Below are 21662 nucleotides of genomic sequence, written 5' to 3' on the forward strand. Positions count from 1 at the left end.
AATACGCGGGCCCAATCTCGTTCCCAGAGTCCACGTACCTTTGAGCCAACGAACTTAAAGGTAGGAGGGGTCTGGGAACGAGATTAACACGACCCCAAAACTCCCCCCACCCCAACACCCACCAAACCCTGGGGCTACTTTGATGAGCTGTCATCACGTGTCAAATCGCGTGGGTAAAGCCTGGGAAAGAAGTTTGAATCCAAAAAGTGCTGCATAGCCCCGGTCTCGGTGCCACCCCCCGGAATAACAATTTGTTCAGTACTGATAAGAAAATCCAGATAAGTTACCAGCGATTCTTCCCACTATGTTTGGTTTTTCTATGGTAGATAGAAAATGCTGTTTTTTTTTATCGCAATAAAACACAAACCGCCTGCCAAAGTAGAATATTAGCTTACGTTCTTTTTGGGTTTCCTGTGGGTGATGATGTGATGGCATACCTGGATTCTTTGCTCTGAGTTGGAAATCGAAACGGCGAATAATAAGCCTCCTTCTATAGTTTGGTTGGCAAGGTAGGTTATATGAAATCATAAATCTAGCATCCTTTACCCATACGATTGACCTTATACGTAAGTTTAAACTTTGTGCTGGTTAAATCTGCGCATGGCGCTCTGTTGAAATCTCACTTGAGCCGCCAGCAACCATTGAAATAATTAAAATATCAAAACACGAAGCCATGTGTCTTAGAGACTGCTCAGAGGAGCTTGCTTAAAGCCTCTGGGACCCTCTGAAAGCCACTACATCTGCCAAAGTCAATAAGTCTCCTTTTAACTCCGCTAAAATCTACAACCTTAGGTCAGCACATCCAAATTAAATTCCACTCTGGAGACATGTCACACAACCTGTCACTACTTTGCCGAGTGTAACGCAATGGTTCCTTTCTCTAACAAGGATAACTCTAGTTAATATTCTCGTGCGTTTAATTCCGTCTTCGGAATTGTTGGGGGGGGGGGGGCATTTTTGTGTGTAAGAAAATCAGGGTCGGGTATTTCTGAGGTGGGAAAATTCGCCCCCCCCTCCCCCCCCAAAAAAAGAAAACACTTCTTCTAAATTCTAATTGTTGATCCACTCTGATCTATCATATAAAGTGCATCCTCAGATATTTTAAGAGCTTTTTTAAACAGTGTTATAGTTATTACAGCGTACGTCAGCTATTAGAATGTGTAATTTATTACAATATGTCAGTCATTTTGTCAGAACGTGTCAGCTGCAAACCTTGCCTTGGTCACTACTTTGTGAGAGTTCGCTGATGAATTTCATTTTATCATCAATAGCTAGCTAAGGGCTGCTACACACAACTATCTCGAGAAGAGATGTCAAGTAAGAAGAAATTGCAGTTTTATCTAGACAGAATGGAGAGGGAGCTGGACAGGGCTATGGACTTCTGGATCACCCATTCGCCTGATATGTCATTCGGGTAATTAATTAAAGAGTTTCTGTCGGCCGCCACCTTGACATCCTATCAAAATACCAAGTGAAAAAACCCCTTTAAAAGGGTCAGGCCTCGCATCCAGCTCGCTCGCGGCCTAAAATCCAAGATGCCGCCCAAAACACGGGAAAGCGGGGTTTTCGTCGCGGAAACACCAACAAACGCCTATTATAACATAGCTACATTCTAACACGCGCACTGATTGGCTAATTTTCTATGAACAAGAAATGGATATACCATAGAGATATACCATAAAACAAAAAAATCATTGCTGACAAAAAAAAGTTCGCCAGATAAATACTAGTAGCGACTTTTCGGTAACTCTACAACCTTTATACTTCTTTTTTGATCTGCATCTTTCTACATATGATGAATAAGGACGCATATTTCCCGTGTTTTTCCCTTGAAAAAAGGGAAATGTTGTACCAATGGCAATGTTTGTAGAGAGCGAAAGTCGCCGATTTGCAAATCTGTCGGAAAAGGAAAGCATTTTGTCGGAGAACAATCAGAAAAGACAAAAAAGACAACAAACTAGTATTTCTCCACATTTAAAGGTACGGTGCTATATATTTGAATTAAAACATTATTAAGAATTGTGCAATTTGAAAGGATAATTGTTAAGAATTGCCGTAAAATTACTAAATAGTAACAGTAATAGTGATAGTGACAACAACAACACCAATGAAACAGTTTTGCGAACTTTTTGGATTTATTATAAACAAATAATCAATTCTAACCTTTTTCCTGTATAGTTACAGCTTGGTGCAAGGAAAAACAAATACGTGCTCCTTTAGAAGACATGAGCCTTGGACAACTTGATAGAAACCTCCGTCGTTTTTACGCTGAAGCAAGAAAAATAAACGGAGAAATGTACAGCAAGAAGACACTACTCGGCTTTCGGCATGCCATTGAACGCCATCTCAACCAGCCACCCTTGTCGAGAAGCCTTAAGCTGTCTACCGACCCTAGATTCAAGCGGTCAAACGAGATGCTGGATGCTCAGCTTGTACAGATGAAGAGAAATGGCCTTGAGAACACCAAGCACAAACCCGCCATCGAGGATGAAGACCTAAAAAAGCTCAAAACTTTCAAAGCACTTTCTCCGGATACCCCATCCAGTCTCCTAAGAAATATGTTGTTCCACGTGGTCCTGCACTTTTGTAGAAGAGGTAGAGAGGGTCAGCGAGCGTTGAAAAAAAAAACAAGCTTCCTGTTTGAAGAAGATGCAAGCGGCCGGCGCTCCGTAACTATGTCGCACGACGAAGCGACAAAAAACGATCCTGGAGGATGAACGACACCGCGAGTTCATAGAAACAAGCCCGAATGTACGAGACAGACCACCCATATGATGGATTCAAATCTTTTCAATTGTATATTTCGAAACTGAATCCCAAATGTGAAACATTTTTCCAGTTTCCAACGAAATGCTGGCGTCCCGACGATGACGTGTGGTTTGACAACAAGCCTGTCGGAGTAAACAAACTGGACGGTATGATGAAAGAGATAAGCCGTGAAGCAAACCTCTCACGTCAACACACAAACCACTGTGTCAGAGCCACTGCAATAACTTTGATGTCTAATGCTGGAGTTCCAAACCGCCATATTATGGCCATTTCTGGTCATAGAAACGAGCAAAGCTTGCCGCACTACAACACACGGCCGTCCACACAGCAGCTTCACAATTGCTCCGATGTTATTTCACGCAGTTGGACCTCAGGACAGTCCGTAGTCCCGATGAATCCTCAACAAGCAGCAGTGAGTCTTTCGACGGCTGTCCAGCAAAATAATGTGGTCGTTGATGTTACCAAGAGCCAAGGAATGCCATTTGGATCCTTGTTCAGTAACTGCACAATCCAAAATGTGCAGGTTGTGATGGCAAAAAGTGATCACTGAAATCGAACCACAAGTGTAACCCCGTAAAAGCTTTAGCAATCTTGGTTTGGAAAAATTGTTGTAGAAACATTTTAAAGACTGTTCTTTCCATTTTCTACTCAGTAGTAGTAGGTTACCCGTAAGATTGGACTCTTGGATTGTCATATGTTGTAGAGAGAAGTGTTCTCGAAATCCCGTAATAAAGATTTTGCCAGTGTGTTGAGCACGTGTGTCTGCGCACGCACGATGGTTATGTAATCACTTTTTCAGAAATTAAATTTTCGCTCTTTGCTATGTTATAAAAGCAATGGTCCATACTTAGCGTGCGTATATCCAGTTCTGGAAGCACTTGCATAGTTTAGAGAGCACTCTGGCAGCTAGCGTAGCACTCGGCTGCGCCTGGTGCGACTCTTACGCCACCATCGTGCTCTCTAAACTATGCGCGTGCTTCCAGAACTGGATATACGCACGCTAAGAATGGACCATTCCTTTACTAGTAGTTCTACACTTCACGCGCGCTCAGCTGGTCTCCTTTACGCTACGCAGGATAACGTGTCCCTGAAATAACAGCGTGTTTTTTTTGCCATTTAGCGGTTTTTTCAATTGCGTCGGGCGTGACGGCAAAGTGTATGATACGGACAAGTACGGATGGCTTCAGGCAAGGCAAGTGTGGATGTACTGCAAACTTTACAACGAGACGGAGAAATATCACAAAGATAACGTGCTACAAGACGCTATTTCAGGTAAAGCAGGCTTGACCATGTCGTATTATTTGAACACCGAGGCTCTCTTTGGGATCCCTCTCCTGTCTTCTTATGATATTCAATGTGTCTAAGTGCATAGGAATTATAGGGCTAGCATTTGGTATCCCGAAAGGTTCTCTAGTAACGTCTCCTCTCTGCGTGCACAGGTGGCGAATTCATTATGAAGCACCTCAAGCGCTCGGAGGATGGCCGCTGTTATTTCCAAGTTACGAGAGAAGGCAAGCCTTTCAAGATCCAAAGGAAGTTGTTCACAGAATGTTTTTACGCAATGGCTATGGCGGAGCTGGGCAGGGCAACAGGGAATTTGAAATACACTGTAAGTTCTTGAGTTCTATGAAGATACAAAACAAGGAGTTGTCAGATCCGGGATTTGAACGCAGAACTCGCCCGTGGTGAGAGTCGCGGGCACTTTAATTTCCGAATGCGCCCGTCACCCAGGCTCCCTCGGCAGTAAGTTACCACGATACGACAAGGGGTGGTAATCATTGACCGCTTAACACTGGAAATAAGACGAGCTACCAACTAGCTAGCTAACCGTTTCCGTTGCAAGAACAAGCTTGCAACTGGCAATCCCTGAATTAAAAAAAAAGAGATTAATGTTAGTCATAGCCGTAGCATGCCTCGAATTATTGTGGGCACGATACAGAAGCATTATGAAAACATTAGGGGGCACTGCCATGTCCCTACTGGTCACTTCCTTAAAATGTTGAAGAATCTATTTTTGGGGGGCGGGGCACGTGATCCCAGTGCCCCACCCCTACTACGGCCCTGTTACCCCCACCGCGTACTACGGCCCTGTTACCCCCACCCCCTACTACGGCCCTGTTACCCCACCCCCTACTACGGCCCTGTTAGTCTACCACTTGAACTTACGAAGGCGCTACAAAATTAACAAAAATCGTAGAAAAGAGAAATGTACTAGCTGCTCATCTTTCTTCTAGGTTGAAGGCGAGTCTATGTTATCCAGACTAATTCACTGGGCACGCGTTGATGACTCAGATCTAGGCCTGACCAAGCTTGCGGGCGATAAGCCAGTCAACTCTATGGCTGTACCTATGATGATGCTCTGCGTCATTGATAACGTGTGTGCTGGTAACCAGGCCCTGCGGTCAGATTACGCCGTGCACGAGGACTGGGCTACTCAACAGATACTACAGCATGTTCAGGTATGCGCTATGAGGAAAGCCTTCCAAGTGTAAGCCAATGACAACAGGCGCGTAGGCAGGGTGCGCGCGCACCCCCTTTGGCGGCCAAAAAATAGGTCATTTATTATTAACCCATTGACTCCTGGCTATTTTTTAGCTGAATTTACAAAAAACAGACTGAAAACAGATACCTCCCCCCCTATTCTGGGTTTTATACAGCCCGTCAAAGTCAAACACAGCTGCACCTAGTCAGCGGTATCCAAGCTTTCCAACAGTGCTTTGCGGTGCCCACTTTTAATCCCTCGTCGTTGTGCTAAAGCAAGCACAAGTTGGTGGTTGCTTGTATTTTTCATCAAAAATACAGCTATGAGCATATTAGGAGAGTGTCTCAGGACATCATAAAGTCTTTTGGGGCATAATTGAATGCTTTGCTTATGGATATTTGCAAGCAAAGGTGGATTCACGATGATTTTTTCTTGTTTGGCTTTGCCTGGATGAGAAAATAATTCTCTAATGAATCACCACAGCTCTCCTAATTGCTGTCTTTTCTGAAACCAAATTGATTGCAAAATTGTTTACACTGCTATTCTGGGTCTGTATGACCTGGAATTGATTTGTTTGGCTTCGGGGTGAAAAGACTTATAAAAAACCATCGACTTTGGGGAGAGGAGTGTTGACTGGCCCTCCCCTCGTGAAATTTTCCTTGGATCTCCCAGAATGCTTTTCAATCCGTAAAGGCATCTTCGTGGTTTTACAAGCCTTCAAGGCGTGGACATTGTGTTTTGAGGCCATGGAAATGAACCTGGAGGATCAGAATAAAGGCATCTATTTGTGTCTTGAGCTGTGTTTGCTGATCTCTCTCCCTTGTGTTGTATTTTGAGCGTTTTATTGAGAGGGGTGATTCTGCTTTTCTTTCCTTGTTCGATTTGAAATTTGTCAAAGAACCTGTGCTATTATTTGGCTTAAGAGTAGTTGCCAACACCTTGGTTGGATGCATATCTTCAAGACCATTTATCCCTTAGACTGATGCCTCAGTATCTTCATCTTGTTGTGTTTAGTTTGCATTTATGAATTTTTTGGGTTGTGGGTACTTCCCAAAGCCGGTACAGGCCGGTTGAGGGGTCAATGTGTTAAGGAATCTTCAAATACTAGGCTTTTTCCATGTTACCTATGACTGCGCACCCCTCTCAGCTAATCCTGGGTACGCGCCGGGACAACATATTACTAAAACCATGACTGATCCAATTTTTCTGGCCGTTGTTTGCCGTTTCCGTTCCTGAGCTTAAATCCCAACTCCGTTTACGGTAATCTCTATAATAAAACCCTGCGACATTATGCAGTTTGTCAATTAAGATTTAGAGTTCGCAGGAAAGTCTTAGGAATTATGGAGTAAGCTGAGTACCCTTAGGTTCTATCTTTCCGTTTTTAAAAGGTGTATCTCTGATTTATTGTATATCCCTTATTTCAGAGGGATGGAAAAGCGATTCTCGAGAATGTTTCGCCAGATGGGACCCAGCTACCTGGGTACCAAGGCCGCCTGATGAACCCGGGCCATGCGATCGAGGCTGGCTGGTTCTTGCTTCAGAGGGCAATTAAAACTGCGGACAAGACCCTCTCTAAAACGGCCATTCAAAGATTCATTGTGGACCCGTTCGATCAGGGCTGGGACAAGGATTTTGGCGGGATCTTTTATTTCCTCGACGTCGATGGTCTGTCGCCCGTACCTCTAGAGTGGAATATGAAGTTATGGTGGGTTCATTCCGAAGCTTTGATCGCGCTCTTGATGGCGTACCAAGAGACTGGAAAGGCCAGCTTACTGGATATGTTTGATCAGGTGTTCGAATATAGCTTCGGCAAGGTAAATTGACACCCTTTTTGTGTTGTTTTGATCAATATTTTGTTTTGCGTTTCTGTTATTCGTAGGCAGTGATCGAATGCATTTGTGTTCTACGCACCTCATACATGTTATAATCACCACATCACTAATATCATGTATCTTATGGAGGGGGCGTAAAGGTTTTGTCTTAAAACTATTGCGTTTTTTTTGGTTTTGGTAGTATTTTGGTGCGGTCTTGCGGTTTCGTAAAAAAAGCGGTTTCCTCCTTTGTTCACTAAACTCCGATGCGATTTTCTGTGCGGGTTTGCGGTTTTCGTGCCCCCCTTACGACTCCTTTCTTATGGTGACTTTACTATCTAAATGATGATTATCATCACGTATTGTGCACTTCTCAGTTTTCAGATCCAGAGTTTGGTGAGTGGTGGGGGTATCTAGACAGACAAGGAGATCCGACACATTCATTCAAAGGAGGTCCATACAAAGGTACCTCAAAGCAGCTCAGAACTGCACCTTCATACCAGTACATGTACACACAGTAACTGATTTATTCTATCTACAGGATGTTTCCATCTGCCACGTTGCCTTCACATGTGCATAAAGATGTTAAAAAGTCTGTTAAAAAATAATGGTCCAAGACAGTCACCAGTGATAAAAATAAAAGTTATATGACACTGATACATGGACCATCCAGCAGCAGGTACATGGGTGATCCCCACTCCCCTTTGGACTTATACAGGGAGGCCACTTGAGCCCCACTACCCTTTGTTCTGATAGGGGGAGACTTTAGACTGTTACATGGGGACCGGTGACCCGTTACTCCCTTTCGGACTGATATTTTGGAGCTGCTGAAATTCTACACTCCCCTTCAGCTTAATACAGGGGGACCACTGAACCCCCACTCCCCTTTGTTCTGATAGAGGGAGACTTTAGACTGTTACATGGGGACAGGTGACTCCTTACTCCCTTTCGGACTGATATTTTGGAGCTGCTGAAATTCTCCACTCCCCTTCAGCTTGATACAGGGGGACCACTAAACCCCCACTACCCTTTGTTCTGATAGAGGGAGACTTTAGACTGTTACATGGGGACAGGTGACTCCTTACTCCCTTTCGGAATGATATTTTGGAGCTGCTGAAATTCTCCACTCCCCTTCAGCTTGATACAGGGGGACCACTGAACCCCCACTACCCTTTGTTCGGATAGAGGGAGACTTTAGACTGTTACATGGGGACCGGTGACCCCTTACTCCCCTTCGGACTGATATTTTGGAGCTGCTGAAATTCTCAAAACTCCTTTGAGCTGATACAGGGGTACCACTGGACCCCTACAACCTGATACAGGGGTACCACTGGACCCCTACAACCTGATACAGGGGTAACACTGGACCCCTACAACCTGATACAGGGGTAACACTGGGCCCCTACAACCTGATACAGGGGTAACACTGGACTCCTACAACCTGATACAGGGGTAACACTGGACCCCTACAATCTGATACAGGGGTAACACTGGGCCCCTACAACCTGATACGGGGTAACACTGGACCCCTACAACCTGATACAGGGGTAACACTGGACCCCTACAACCTGATACAGGGAAACCACTGATAAACCACTCCCCTTCGCACTGAATTCCCAATCCTTAAGGGATGAGGCCTTCCCCTCTGAGAAATCTTGATATGGACCCTTGACTGTATTAGATGGTCATATGAGTCTGTACACGAGTCAAGCTTAGGGGAGTTGGTATGATACAGAGCCATTTAGAAAACCGGCGGGGTAGAGCCTCCCCCCACTGGTCATTCCTTATAATTTTATAGAAAACTGGGGGGGGGGGGGGGGCATGGGCCCCCTTCAGACACTACAGGTAGTAGGCTGTATGTTATATTATACAGTCATGTTACAGTAGGAACCAGAAAGGAGACCATACAACACACATTGACCAATCAAAGTAAAACTAGAAAAATATGACATTTTGAGACAAATCCATCAAGCCAAGCACAAGCAATATAAAGTTGCTTGTTCCTGTGTTGCTTGTTCGTGTGTTGCTTGAATGAGCATGAAAATGAGCATGAAAATACTGTATAACATAATTAGCTGGATTCCTACTTACTAAAAACAGAAATCACAAAAAATACCACAGTTTTAAATTATACTGATACAAGGCCAGTTATTTATATTTGTAAAAACTGAACAGTATATTTTTTAAATGTCTCAAGTTCTGACATTATGTGGAGAGCTCACTTTGCCTACTAAGAAGGTTCTGCATATCACTTAAGTTATATGTAATTATTATACTATAAATGTTTTTTATACATCAAAACAGGGATTAAACCTTAAAAGTACCATTTATGACACAGAGGAGGGAAAATGGTATAGACCTATTTCAAATAAGGTTGCACTCGAGAATCTGTGGGTCATAACCCGTGTTGGCTCATGGGTAGCCTATAAACAGCTGAATCCTTGTATCTGAAAGCCATGTGAATTATCATAATTAATAACATAAACAAGAATTCTACAGCTTTTGAAACCTGGATTTATATTTTCCCTTATTTGCTCATTGACTTGATACCTATGAAGCACTGTGGGTTCCAATACACAGATTCTCCAAGTACAACATTACTTGAAATACAGTAGGTGTATATGCCTTGCTGTTGACCTCTCTCTTGACCTCATCTTGTCTTTTGAAGCATAACTCACCCTTTGTTGGTTACCATGGCAGCACTAAGGATATGACTAGATAAAGGGTATTACTGTATGGAAGGCATGCAAGACTGTGTAGCCTGTGTTAGTTGCCGTTGTCCTGTCTGTCTGGTGTTTTCGCAGGTATTACTTTCTCCTTCAAAAGATCATATATATTCCCAATAGATGGTTTGTCTTCTGTTGATGTGTCAGCTTCATTTTCTTCAGCGTCATTCTGTTAACAATATAATGGAAGGCTCAATACTGCAGGTCTAGCAACACAAACAAGAACAGAATAAATGTCCAATCTGTGTCATTTAGTTTCAAACAGAACATTAAAAAAAAAGAACAGGTGGTTATAATTTTAGTTTTGGAAAAAAAAAATTAAGAATGTGACTTGCATACAAGGGGTACTCATATATATGTGAATGTCCCTCTTTATCTAGGTCCCTCCATATAAATTTACCTTGCATATATTAGGGATTTCTTTAGAAAAAACAAAAGGCCTATTTATGTGAGTTGTACTGCAGTTTCTTTTAGTACTATTCATTTGATGGGCAAAGTGAATGTTATGTTTTACCAAGGCCAGTTGCCCCTTTGCAAAAAGTAGTGAAACCTCTTCCAGTGCTTCCTCTCGGCTTAATCCTTGGCCAACCAGATTCTGACACTTCTCAACAAATCTGAGACGAACAATACGATACTGTAAGACCACAGAAAATAAGACCATAGACAGACAGACAATAAGACCACATTAAATATCAAATAGACAGACACTAAGACCACATTCAATATCAAACAGACAAACAATAAGACCACATTCAATATCAAACAGGCAGACGATTAATAAGACCACATTTAATATCAAACAGACAAACAATAAGACCACATTCAATGTCAGTTAGACGAACAATAAGACTACATTCAATATCAAACAGACAGACAAACAAACAATAAGACCACATTCAATATCAAACAGACAAACAATAAGACCACATTCAATGTCAGATAGACGAACAATAAGGACTACATTCAATATCAAACAGACAGACGAACAATAAGACCACATTCAATATCAAACAGACAGACGAACAACAAGACTACATTCAATATCAAGCAGACAGACAAACAATAAGACCACATTCAATATCAAACATACAGACGAACAACAAGACTACATTCAATATCAAACAGACAGACCAACAATAAGACTACATTCAATATCAAGCAGACAGACCAACAATAAGACCATATTCAATATCAAACAGACAGACAAACAATAAGACCACATTCAATATCAAACAGACAGACAAACAACAAGACTACATTCAATATCAAACAGACAGACAAACAATAAAGACCACATTCAATATCAAACAGACAGACGAACAACAAGACTACATTCAATATCAAACAGACAGACGAACAATGGACCACATTCAATATCAAACATACACAGACGAACAACAAGACTACATTCAATATCAAACAGACAGACGAACAATAAGACCACATTCAATATCAAACAGACAGACGAACAATAAGACCACATTCAATATCAAACAGACAGACGAACAATAAGACCACATTCAATATCAAGCAGACAGATGAACAATAAGACCACATTCGATATTAAACAGACAGACAGATAATAAGACTGCATTCAATATCAAGCAGACAGACGAACAACAAGACTATATTCAATATCAAACAGACAGACCAACAATAAGACTACATTCAATATCAAACAGACAGACAAACAATAAGACCACATTCAATATCAAACAGACAGACGAACAACAAGACTACATTCACTATCAAACAGACAGACAAACAATAAAGACCACATTCAATATCAAACAGACAGACGAACAACAAGACTACATTCAATATCAAACAGACAGACGAACAACAAGACTACATTCAATATCAAACAGACAGACGAACAATGGACCACATTCAATATCAAACATACACAGATGAACAACAAGACTACATTCAATATCAAACAGACAGACGAACAATAAGACCACATTCAATATCAAACAGACAGACGAACAATAAGACCACATTCAATATCAAACAGACAGACGAACAATAGGACCACATTCAATATCAAGCAGACAGATGAACAATAAGACCACATTCGATATTAAACAGACAGACAGATAATAAGACTACATTCAATATCAAGCAGACAGACGAACAACAAGACTATACTAAATATCAAACAGACAGATCAACAATAAGACTACATTCAATATCAAACAGACAGACCAACAATAAGACCACATTCAATGTCAGATAGACGAACAACAAGACTACATTCAATATCAAGCACACAGACAAACAATAAGACCACATTCAATATCAAGCAGACAGACGAACAACAAGACCACATTCAATATCAAACAGACAGAGCATGTACCTGTCAGATTCTTGGGGCTCATGTGTGACATTCTCTCGGATATCCAAAAGAGCATTTGTGCGGTATGTCTTATAAAAGTTCCTTTTAAAAAAACAAAATAAACACTGGCTGTCAGTACTTTGTGGTGTTTACTGCTCTGAATCTACTCTGTGGCTACTGTAGGAGAACAGAGCAAAAATCCCTTTTACCTCTAAAAAGCAATCTTTTCCTATTAAAGAAATAGCCACAAATTGTAGGCCCTTGCCAAACGAAACGCAAGTCAACACAAGTTGTTGCAAATTTTTCTTACTTGTGGCAGCTTGCATTTCATTAGGCTACCGACTTGCCTTGACTCGTGTTGAATTTGAACATGTTAAAATTGCAACATTAACGAAAACGTATAGATATTCAATGCAATTATCCTTTTTTTCTTTCTGTCTTTTTTGGCCAAGTGTTAGTTCAAGGTGTGATCATGACGTTATTTTTCAGTCTTTCGTGCGGCCGGAAGTAATTGTGGAGTGATTGTTTTAGATAGGATTGTCCCAATATTATTGGTTCAAGGGTTTAATAACCCTGGGTACCAGAGTCTCGAGCTTTGTTTGTTTAATACACACCCTTTACTGACTACAAGGAGCGAAGTGACGAGACTCTGGCCTCACGAATAGGTTTTCATAGTTCCAGGTACACAAACTCAAAAAAACAGTTTGGTAATTATAACGTCATCTTCCAGCACATGTGCTTTCAGAGCTGTCAAAGTCTGTTTACAAATAGTCATATTGCTTTGGGACTCTTGAACACAAATGGATATTCAAGCCTCCATTCAAATCATCGCTTGAGAGGTTGCATGCCATTATCCCTTGAAGTTCTAGTTCCTTGATATGCGATTTGACAAGGGATTTCAAGGGCCAAACAGCGATTACTACAGAGGTTTCGATGAGTAGTTACATCGACCGTATCACTTGGAAGCAAGACTTTCCCCAGCCCTTTGGAAGAACCACAAACACATCCTCTCTCTCAATAAATGCTACTATTGCTCCTTTCCGTTCCTTTTTTAACTGTTTAATTCAGGAAATTAAGATGCTAGGGTTTTTTAAATTGATTCTTCTATTATTATTCTAGTAGATGTGTCAGCCATTGGCATCCCGGGTACGTAAAAAAAACCCAGCCAATCAGAAAATACTGTATTCAAGGAGCAAACCCTATCAGACACCCCAGAGTCTCGTCGCTTCACTTCTTGTAGTCAGTAAAGGGCGCATAGTAAACAAACAAAGCTCGAGCCTCTGGTACCCAGGGTATTGTTAAATCAAAATAGTTGAGATACGAGGTGTGAAATAGCACACTTGACCAGCATAAAAGCCGACAAAAAAAAAATGTAAAACAGAGTACAATAAATCCAAGTTCGAAACACGACAGTGGTTTTATTGTCAGCAGCACATGCTGGAGCTATCAATATTGTGTTGTTTTGCCAGGGCCTTTTTGCACATTCACCTATTTCAAAAAATGTTGCCAGCACAAATGGCAATTATCAATTGGCACTTCTACAACTACAAAGTAACCAGGAGTCTTATTATTCTATGAAAAATATGGATAAATAAAAAAACTGTTTGGCTTTGATATTGCTGGACTTTTTCTAAACCTTTAATTTTACAAATAATTCGTACCCATAAAGTTATTTGCACTGACAAACTTTTGTGAAATTCGGTGTACAATGCAGCCCCCCTAGAATGCTTGCTGCTATATTTATGGAGGGCGATTATTGAAAGCATGGGTGACACAGTTGGCACAGCAGCGCTCTGTAGTGCCTCTCATCACTTGGTCTCACCACTGGGTTTCTGTGTTCGATTCCTGGTGTCAACGTGAGTTGAGTTACCTGCTTTTCTCATTTACTTCAAGAGTTTTATCTGTTTTTTCTCCCTCCACAGAAACTCTTTGCTCACAGATATGAGTCTATGGCCTCATTCTAACAAAAACATTACCAGGCCCGTACCCAGGGGGGTGCATGGGGTGCGAACGCACCCCTCACAACGGTCGAAATCCATTTTCGGTTCTTGATAGACATGTTATTTGTAGACAGAACAAAAAAGTATAAGTTAGATCACTCTGGTATTTCATCAATCCATCAGCCAGACTTTATTGTAGCCAAATCCGACAATAAACGTCCTTTGGAGATCTTGCCCACACACACACAGAAAAATTAGGTCCACTTTTTGGATTTCGCATCCTTTACCCCCCCCCCCCCACCCCCCCAAGAAAAATCCTGCGTACGGGCCTGATTACTAACCTTCTGAAGAAGTCTTCTGGATATTCAATTTTGGCTACTCGTCCGGACTCGGCTCTCCTGTTTATCTTGGTCTCTACAATAGGTGGGAATGCCTCAACAACTTCGTACCAAACCGGTTTCCGCGTAAGTGCACCAGAACGAAGCAAATTGCGTACTCTGTCGGAAATAAATACGTAATTTGGAGCTATAATTAAATACATGACTTAAAGTTTTGTATTTCCTCCAGAGGTACTACTTACCGGGATAAAACCGTCCCGCGGAGATGTCGAGAACCAGTCATTTTTAGGTGAATTCTGTTTGTTAGCCTCTCACTGCCGCCGCCATCTTTGATAAGCAAATCACAGGCAGCCCAAGTATTTCACAAAAGACCACAGGTAACCCAAAGGTGTAATCCATCGAGGGACATAGCAGGCACGCCTACCCCCCCCCCCCCCCAATATTTTCTTTTAAAAAAACGAGCAGTAGAGGCGTGGCTGCCTCTCCCCCAAAGGCCTGTCACAGCTCGACACATAAAAATACACACTTGATTCTTCCAGTGGGGGCTGAGGAAGTCTGATACTATAATGCAGGAGTGTACATATGGGTTTGGATCCCTGTCAGCATTTTCTAGGTATTCACCTGTAATGTGGCATGCATGCCTTCATAGGATGATGAAAGCAGCTAAGTGAATAGAAAGAGTCTGTGAAATAAATTTTAATGATTAAACATACAATTATTTTTTTTCCACAGAAACAAATTACATTTTTAATAATTATCCATTTTGAGTCAGGGGAAACTCTCCATAAAGTAGACAGAGGTGATAGTCCTTACTTATAGAGTATAAAATTATGCCCCTCTACCCCATTTGAGGGTCTCAGGCTATGATCATCAAAGTCCTGATAACAACTGGGCATGAATGTAGCCAGAAAAGCTTGATGTTGGCACCTAAAGGACTAGCAGTTCAGAAAACCAGTAAATATTTTTGTTTTTAGTGCTTAGAGTTAGAAAGTGCCTCGATCACACTGGGTAAGAATTGCTGTTGACCACAACCCTTTCTATTAGGGTAAGAATTAATTTGTATGATGATCATCCCTGTCTGTTTTTTTATAGAAGTCCCCTCCTGGAGCTTTGTGCTCCATGACATTTTCTTTAAGTCACAATGGGTTAGAGTTTTCACTGTAATTCATGGATAATATGCCTCACATATTAGCCTTTTCACAGACCACATTGTTCAATAATTCATACCTGTCAACTCTCCACATTAGGCTGGAGTCTCAAGATTTTGGACCCCTTCTCCCGCGTTGAGCACCAAATCTCCCGCTTTTTAGTGATTTTTATCGCTTCCAAAAATTCTTCTATAGAAAACCGTCATTTTGCCTATTTTCTATTAAATATTTGAAACAATAATTCCCTTGTGTAGCACAATTTATCTAACACCCTTGTGAGATCAATAAGTGGATTTGTTCGTGAGGGCTTTCTATACGACAAACGTCTGCAAGGTTAAACCCAGCCCTCCCCAAAAAAAATTAATATAGCCACCCCTCCCCCCAAAAAATTTTCAAGCCTTGAGATTTTCGGAGGTTGACAGATATGATAATTCCATAATGTCAGATAAACCCCTCTTTAGCAACTCATGCCTAGCTCATATCATTCGCATCTTACGGAGATCACCCTCTACAAGTGACCTCATGTCCTGTGGAAAAACAGCTTTGATATCGCTCCAACATGCCGCAAGCGCATGCAGTGTTTTCACATCTTCTTTCTGCAACTCGCTGGACACTTTAAGGATGCTGCTTTCAGGCCACTGATGTCTGTTCTTCATCACCTCCAGAAAGACATCTAAGGCAGCTATAGTCATAACAAGGAAAGATTACCCATTACATACTTTATGCAAAAAATGGTTTATTTGCTGGTGATGCCAAATGGAAAAAGAAGGATATTTACTATTTTGCCCCAACCAAAGCAAGGCTTAGGACTCTTGTATAATATAAGCAGATAATGCATACACAAGTGGGTGCACAGGGTGCAAAAGTTCCAAGTAGGATGGTGGGAAAGTAGATAATATGTTATTGAAGGGCCATCAAGAACTAGCCTTTTTCCATATGATACCTATGATTGGACACTTCCCCGCCCCTAAGCACTCCAGCTTAGTCGCTCTTCAATTTCTTATCACAGAAGGGATCTGCAAATTTGAATCTGAATCTGCAAATCTTAGATGCATCTGCATATTAAATCTTGTTCCTGTGCAGCTCTACCCCCCCCCCCCCCCCCCACCTTGCCATATTCTGGCTAAGAGCCATTTTTTTACCTCGAGGGGCAGTTGCATTAGAGTCCCCAGTGCTTGCTTTTTCTATGGCCTGTTGGAGCTCCTGTCTTAGCATCGCCGCACGGGATACCTTTGCCTTTTTAGCATACTTCTCTGCATTCACCAAAACAAACTGCAGGATGTTAAAAATCTGTAGCTCTGTATGCACATCTGGCCCTGGATTGTCCGGACAATAGTTTGACACAAAGAATGTATGGTCTTGTGAGCTGCCTGTTGCTTTAGAGGCGAGGTTGAGGGCCTGGGTAGTAGCCTGAGATGTCAAGACATCACGATGGGTTACCACGGTTACAGGAGATAGGTCTGAAACAGATAAAAGCAGGCATATTACTGGCCACTCTAGTTGAAAATAGGCTACAGCTCAAATTTTCAAGAAAAATGATACAATCACAGCTCAGTATGTATAAAGTCCAAAAAGTAGTAACACCCTTGTAGACAGTTCTTATCAATCGGTTTACCCACAAGACAAAGGATATGTTGGAGAACTACTTCCCTAAAAATCCCCCAATCTAACAATGTTTTTTTTTCATCTGTGTTATTGTTTTTATTTAAGATTGGAAGAAAAACAAGATGAGCTGACATTAAGTAAAAAGAAAACAAATATAGACCATACCAATGACGCCAAGCGTATCTCTCAATGGCTTCAAATACTTCTCCAGAGTCCCATTCTTCAGTCTAACGTCATTGGCTTTCACAACTAACACCACGCCATGAAGCCAGCTATCAAATGGGCCATCGACCACGCCCTTTTCACCACTACCACCCTCACTGTCTCCTCGACGGATGACATCCCCGGAACGAATCCTCCCAAAGAGGATATCCTTGAGCTCCCTATCCTCGTGGTGGTCATAGCTAAAGAAGCCCCGAGTGTCGACCAATCTGAAGAACAGCTCCTGAAGGTAGTCCTCTAAAAAGATGGTCCCCTCAGAACCAGTGGTTGCTATGGGAACGGAACCTTTATTCGTCTGACGCACAGTTCGCTCGCACGTATTGATGAAGCAGCTCTTTCCCGAACCAGTCGGTCCAAACACCCCGATTCGAAGCTTTTTAATGTCACTAATCGCAACGCCTTGGATCCCACTAGTACTGGTTTTGTCACCAAATCTGTAACTCTTCAATGCTTGACGCTTGTTAGCCGACTCCGACTCGAGTGCTCTCTGTCTCTCGAGTTCTCTTTGTCTTTGAAGCTCCTTCTGTCGTTGTCGTTCCCGCTCGGCGGCTTCTTCGGCTTCTTTTATTCGCTTTTGCTCTGCTAGGAATCGTTGTCGCTCTCTCTCGGCCGCTTCTCTCGCCTCTCTTGCGATCCTTTCTTGCTCTTGGCGCTCTCTTTCGAGCCTCACTTGCTCAAGTCGTTGCTGCTCAAGTCGCCTTTGCTCTGCGAGAATTTCCGCTGTGCGGTCGACATACGTATAGTGAGTCTCGTGATGGCTGCCTCCGCCCTAGGGGGAAAATCATGAGATTTTACAGTTTCTTGGAACTCAAAACGATCTTCCAGTTTAAAGAGTTAACCATTTTCACGAGCTTCACAACAAGCCACCATCATTTGCAAGCATGTACCGATGGTAATATGAACCGATGGTCATCGAGCAATTTTACGCGAATACAGCGAATAAATTATAGTCTGTACAAATCACAACAAATGTACTTACAAAGAACGACACTTTATGTACTGCTAAATAAAATTATAACACTTTTGAAGCCTTCGAGAAGACGAGCGAGGCATTTCCTGAAAATGCCATTACAAGTCGTGTGTCTTACCAAATACGCACTAAATGATGCTTTCGAATATATACTTACCCCCATAACAGATCTTAAAGCTCTTCTTAGGCGAAACGGCATCCCACAAGCAAACTGGATATTGCTCTCTCTGTCATATCAAGTCGGTTTATATGCCCTCCAATCGTTAAGGGGAATTTTAGAGGGAAAATTCCCCCTGTCTCTTCTAAGAAATGTTTCTATTTCTGGCGTCGGGGTTTCCCCGGTTTCGTATCATATTTCATTCTGACATAAACAGTAGAATTAACTCCTCCCGTGATCTCGTCTCGGGAAAACCCCACAACAATTGATCTATAAAAGAACTTAAAAATATAAAACTAAATTGTGTGACAGGGCATTCCAACGTTTAGCTCATGATACGGATCGAGTATTATATTTTCTACCGGGAGGCAAATTGCTAGTCTGCTTAGCAGCATTTTAGCGTGTCACGTACGCATTCCCCGCAAGCTTGTTGGGAAGCTCCTGAGTGACACAGCGGCAGCTGTAGCAGACTAGCCATTTGCCTTGACATTTGTATGAGGTAAAGCGCCAGCACGCGTCTTTTTAAAGCCAAAAAGGATTCTCGACTTGTATCAGCTTGTCTTCGTGTGATACACAGGGCCTCGAAGCAGAATTTGCGCACCCCCCCCCCCCCCCCCAGGCGGTCAAAAAGTCGGTTATTTCTTATTATGGAAAAGGTACCTTAAAGCCGCATTGTCACCAGTTTACTTCCGGTCGATTACGTAAGAATCTCCGATGATTTTTAACGGAAAACACGAAAAATATTTCAAAATATAGAAATCAGTGTGTCTATTGGAAGTTTCTTTGAGGATGTGACTGCTAATTTAGAGCGGATGGCCTGTTAAATATGTCGGATTCAAATAGATTCTTTCCCCTAACTTTTCACCATTATCCACCATATCCACCATTTGCCACATAGCCCATGGTACTTGCAGTGCTATGTGTCTGCTATGTATGGTGGACCACCCCTCCCCCTTACTTTTCACAATATCCACCATTTCCACCATATCCACCATTTGCCACATAGCCCTATCCCTTGGCCATGGTACTTGCAGTGCTATGTCTGCTATGTATGGTGGACCACCCCTCCCCCCTTACTTTTCACCATATCCACCATTTGCCACATAGCCCTATCCCTTGGCTGTGGTACTTGCAGTGTTGAATATCTGCTATGTATGGTGGACCACCCCTCCCACTTACATTTCACCCATAGCCCTATCCCTTGGCCATGGTACTTGCAGTGCTATGTCTGCTATGTATGGTGGACCACCCCACCCCCTTACTTTTCACCATATCCACCATTTGCCACATAGCCCTATCCCTTGGCCGTAGTCTTGCAGTGTTGAATATCTGCAAATGTATGGTGGACCACCCCTCCCCCTTACATTTCACCATATCCACCATTTACCACATAGCCCTATCCCTTGGCCATGGTACTTGCAGTGCTATGTGTCTGCTATAAATGGTGGACCACCTCTCCCCCTTACTTTTCATAACTTTTGCCATAACTTTGTTTCTTAGCCCAGATACTTGCAGTTCTTAACGACTGTTATGTATTGATCTCCCCTCAATTCCTATGCTACACTGCTATCAGATACTTGCAGTGCTAGATGAACTGTAATTTATTGATTAATAGGACCACCCCTCCCCTGAAAGCAACACCCTACTGCATTTTATTACCATTTGGCCATTTGCAACCAAGCCTGACAAATGCCCATTCCATATGACAAATGGCTAATGTAAGACAGAGTTGGACAGTAATATCAGTGCGAAAATGTGCCATTTGATTTACTAGCCACGTATCAAGGTTTTGCTTTTTTTAAGAAAACACACAGCTAGTTTGGCTTCCCATGACAGTACGAAAATTTGCCTTACAAAACGCTTCAGCCGCGAGCCGACCTGTTGTGTTGAGGCCACATTTGTAATAACCTGCCACATTTGTTATAACGGCCACATTTTTGTAATAAGGTAGGCCACATTTGTAATAAACTATCCGATATCTCATGAAAGAAACATCGCATGACATCCAAATGCAACCAGATGGTCACGTGATATGTGACGTCATCCATGACGTCATTTTAAAATAAGAAATATTAATATAAAAGATATGTCATGATAGACAAATCGTCAGGCTGTCAAACATAGATGTCATGCGAGTGCCAATAAGGTGAGACAGAATAGTCATGTGATGTATGACGTCATCGACAACGACATCGAAATATTCATATCTCAAGTTGAAGCATCGTCAGAAATCCAAACATGTAGTTTCGGTAGGTGTTTAGGCATATCAAAGAGATAGTCGCGTGATGTGCGACTTCATCGATAGCGTCACAAGCAGTCATAAAGCCTCGTATTAAAATTATCGGACAAAAATACTAAATGTTCTGGTTTGGAGCTCTGCTTTTAGGCAGTGCCTTAAGTTATCTGGTAAACAAGGAGAATTTGATTTTTCTAAGAGGCAAGGAAGACGTAGCGACAGAATTAATCAAAATGACTTCATCGATTATGCAAACTATAGTCGATAAGGCAAACATTAAGGATCACATCTTATCCCGTAAAAGAAAGACTAATATGCTCTTGACAACAAAATGTATATTTAGCCATATCATGATAAAAACAAGTGCAATTCTGATAATTAATGCTAATCAACTATTACTCTCGCAATCAATATGTTCCCAACAGTAATAGTAATTACAAATATTTCCTAATAAATTAACAATCATTTTATCTCAATAATAATAAAACGCACGCCTTATCATGTTATAAGAATGATAACATGTCTGCCTGAAATGTTTTAAATATGCGTAAATCACGATTTGGGATGTTATTTTTTATTATTTTGTAACGATTTTGAAATAGAGGTTTTTTGTAACACCTCTAGCCCCCTCCCCCCCCTGGCAAAGACCCTGTCTACCAAGTTTGGTTTTGATTCGACAAGTCTTCAAGGTTATATGAAGGTTTGAGCACAAGGTCCTGATAAAATATACCTTATTCTGCTTAATTTTCGCGCGATTTAAAAAAATTCGCGAACTTGATACAGTATAAGACTTGCGAAAAATAATAAAGGCTGCAAACTTTAATTTAGCGAAATTTAATGGATATAGAATGAAAAAATGACGACAGAGATTGAGATATCCTATTATAGGAAATGCCACGAAACATCGCTAATGGCTAGAG

At 41.8% G+C, this 21662-nt stretch overlaps 4 protein-coding genes and 1 long non-coding RNA gene across 5 annotated transcripts; 2 read left to right on the forward strand and 3 right to left on the reverse strand.

Annotated features, from left to right (window-relative positions):
* Window positions 1–352: 352 nt before the first annotated feature.
* LOC5509284 (N-acylglucosamine 2-epimerase) lies at window positions 353–7719 on the forward strand. Its single transcript, XM_001629803.3, has 8 exons — window positions 353–509; window positions 1272–1414; window positions 3890–4041; window positions 4209–4378; window positions 5004–5228; window positions 6676–7065; window positions 7440–7527; window positions 7604–7719. The coding sequence occupies exons 2-8, from the start codon at window positions 1311–1313 to the stop codon at window positions 7711–7713; spliced, it is 1239 nt and encodes a 412-aa protein (XP_001629853.2). The 5' UTR covers window positions 353–509; window positions 1272–1310; the 3' UTR covers window positions 7714–7719.
* Window positions 2157–3602, forward strand: LOC5500105. Its single transcript, XM_048726239.1, is given in 2 exon segments — window positions 2157–2712; window positions 2715–3602. Coding segments are annotated over 2 exon segments (1092 nt in total). The 5' UTR covers window positions 2157–2225; the 3' UTR covers window positions 3320–3602.
* A 1464-nt stretch (window positions 7720–9183) lies between the features above and the next one.
* LOC5509289 (28S ribosomal protein S23, mitochondrial-like) lies at window positions 9184–14725 on the reverse strand. Its single transcript, XM_048726240.1, has 5 exons — window positions 14647–14725; window positions 14408–14563; window positions 12148–12228; window positions 10303–10402; window positions 9184–9957 (listed from the first exon to the last, which is right to left on the reverse strand). Exons 1-5 carry the CDS (start codon window positions 14685–14687, stop codon window positions 9829–9831), a joined length of 507 nt encoding a protein of 168 aa, XP_048582197.1. The 5' UTR covers window positions 14688–14725; the 3' UTR covers window positions 9184–9828.
* LOC125561801 lies at window positions 12615–14363 on the reverse strand. The gene is made up of 2 exons (XR_007307500.1): window positions 14143–14363; window positions 12615–13996 (listed from the first exon to the last, which is right to left on the reverse strand). It is a non-coding gene; the product is annotated as an uncharacterized LOC125561801 (long non-coding RNA).
* A 360-nt stretch (window positions 14726–15085) lies between the features above and the next one.
* On the reverse strand, window positions 15086–18666 carry LOC116616218. The gene is made up of 4 exons (XM_048726238.1): window positions 18507–18666; window positions 17323–18148; window positions 16695–17012; window positions 15086–16234 (listed from the first exon to the last, which is right to left on the reverse strand). The coding sequence occupies exons 1-4, from the start codon at window positions 18546–18548 to the stop codon at window positions 16029–16031; spliced, it is 1392 nt and encodes a 463-aa protein (XP_048582195.1). The 5' UTR covers window positions 18549–18666; the 3' UTR covers window positions 15086–16028.
* Between the last annotated feature and the right edge of the window lie 2996 nt (window positions 18667–21662).

The sequence above is a fragment of the Nematostella vectensis genome, chromosome 4 (assembly GCF_932526225.1).
Source record: "Nematostella vectensis chromosome 4, jaNemVect1.1, whole genome shotgun sequence".
Lineage (NCBI taxonomy): Eukaryota > Metazoa > Cnidaria > Anthozoa > Actiniaria > Edwardsiidae > Nematostella > Nematostella vectensis.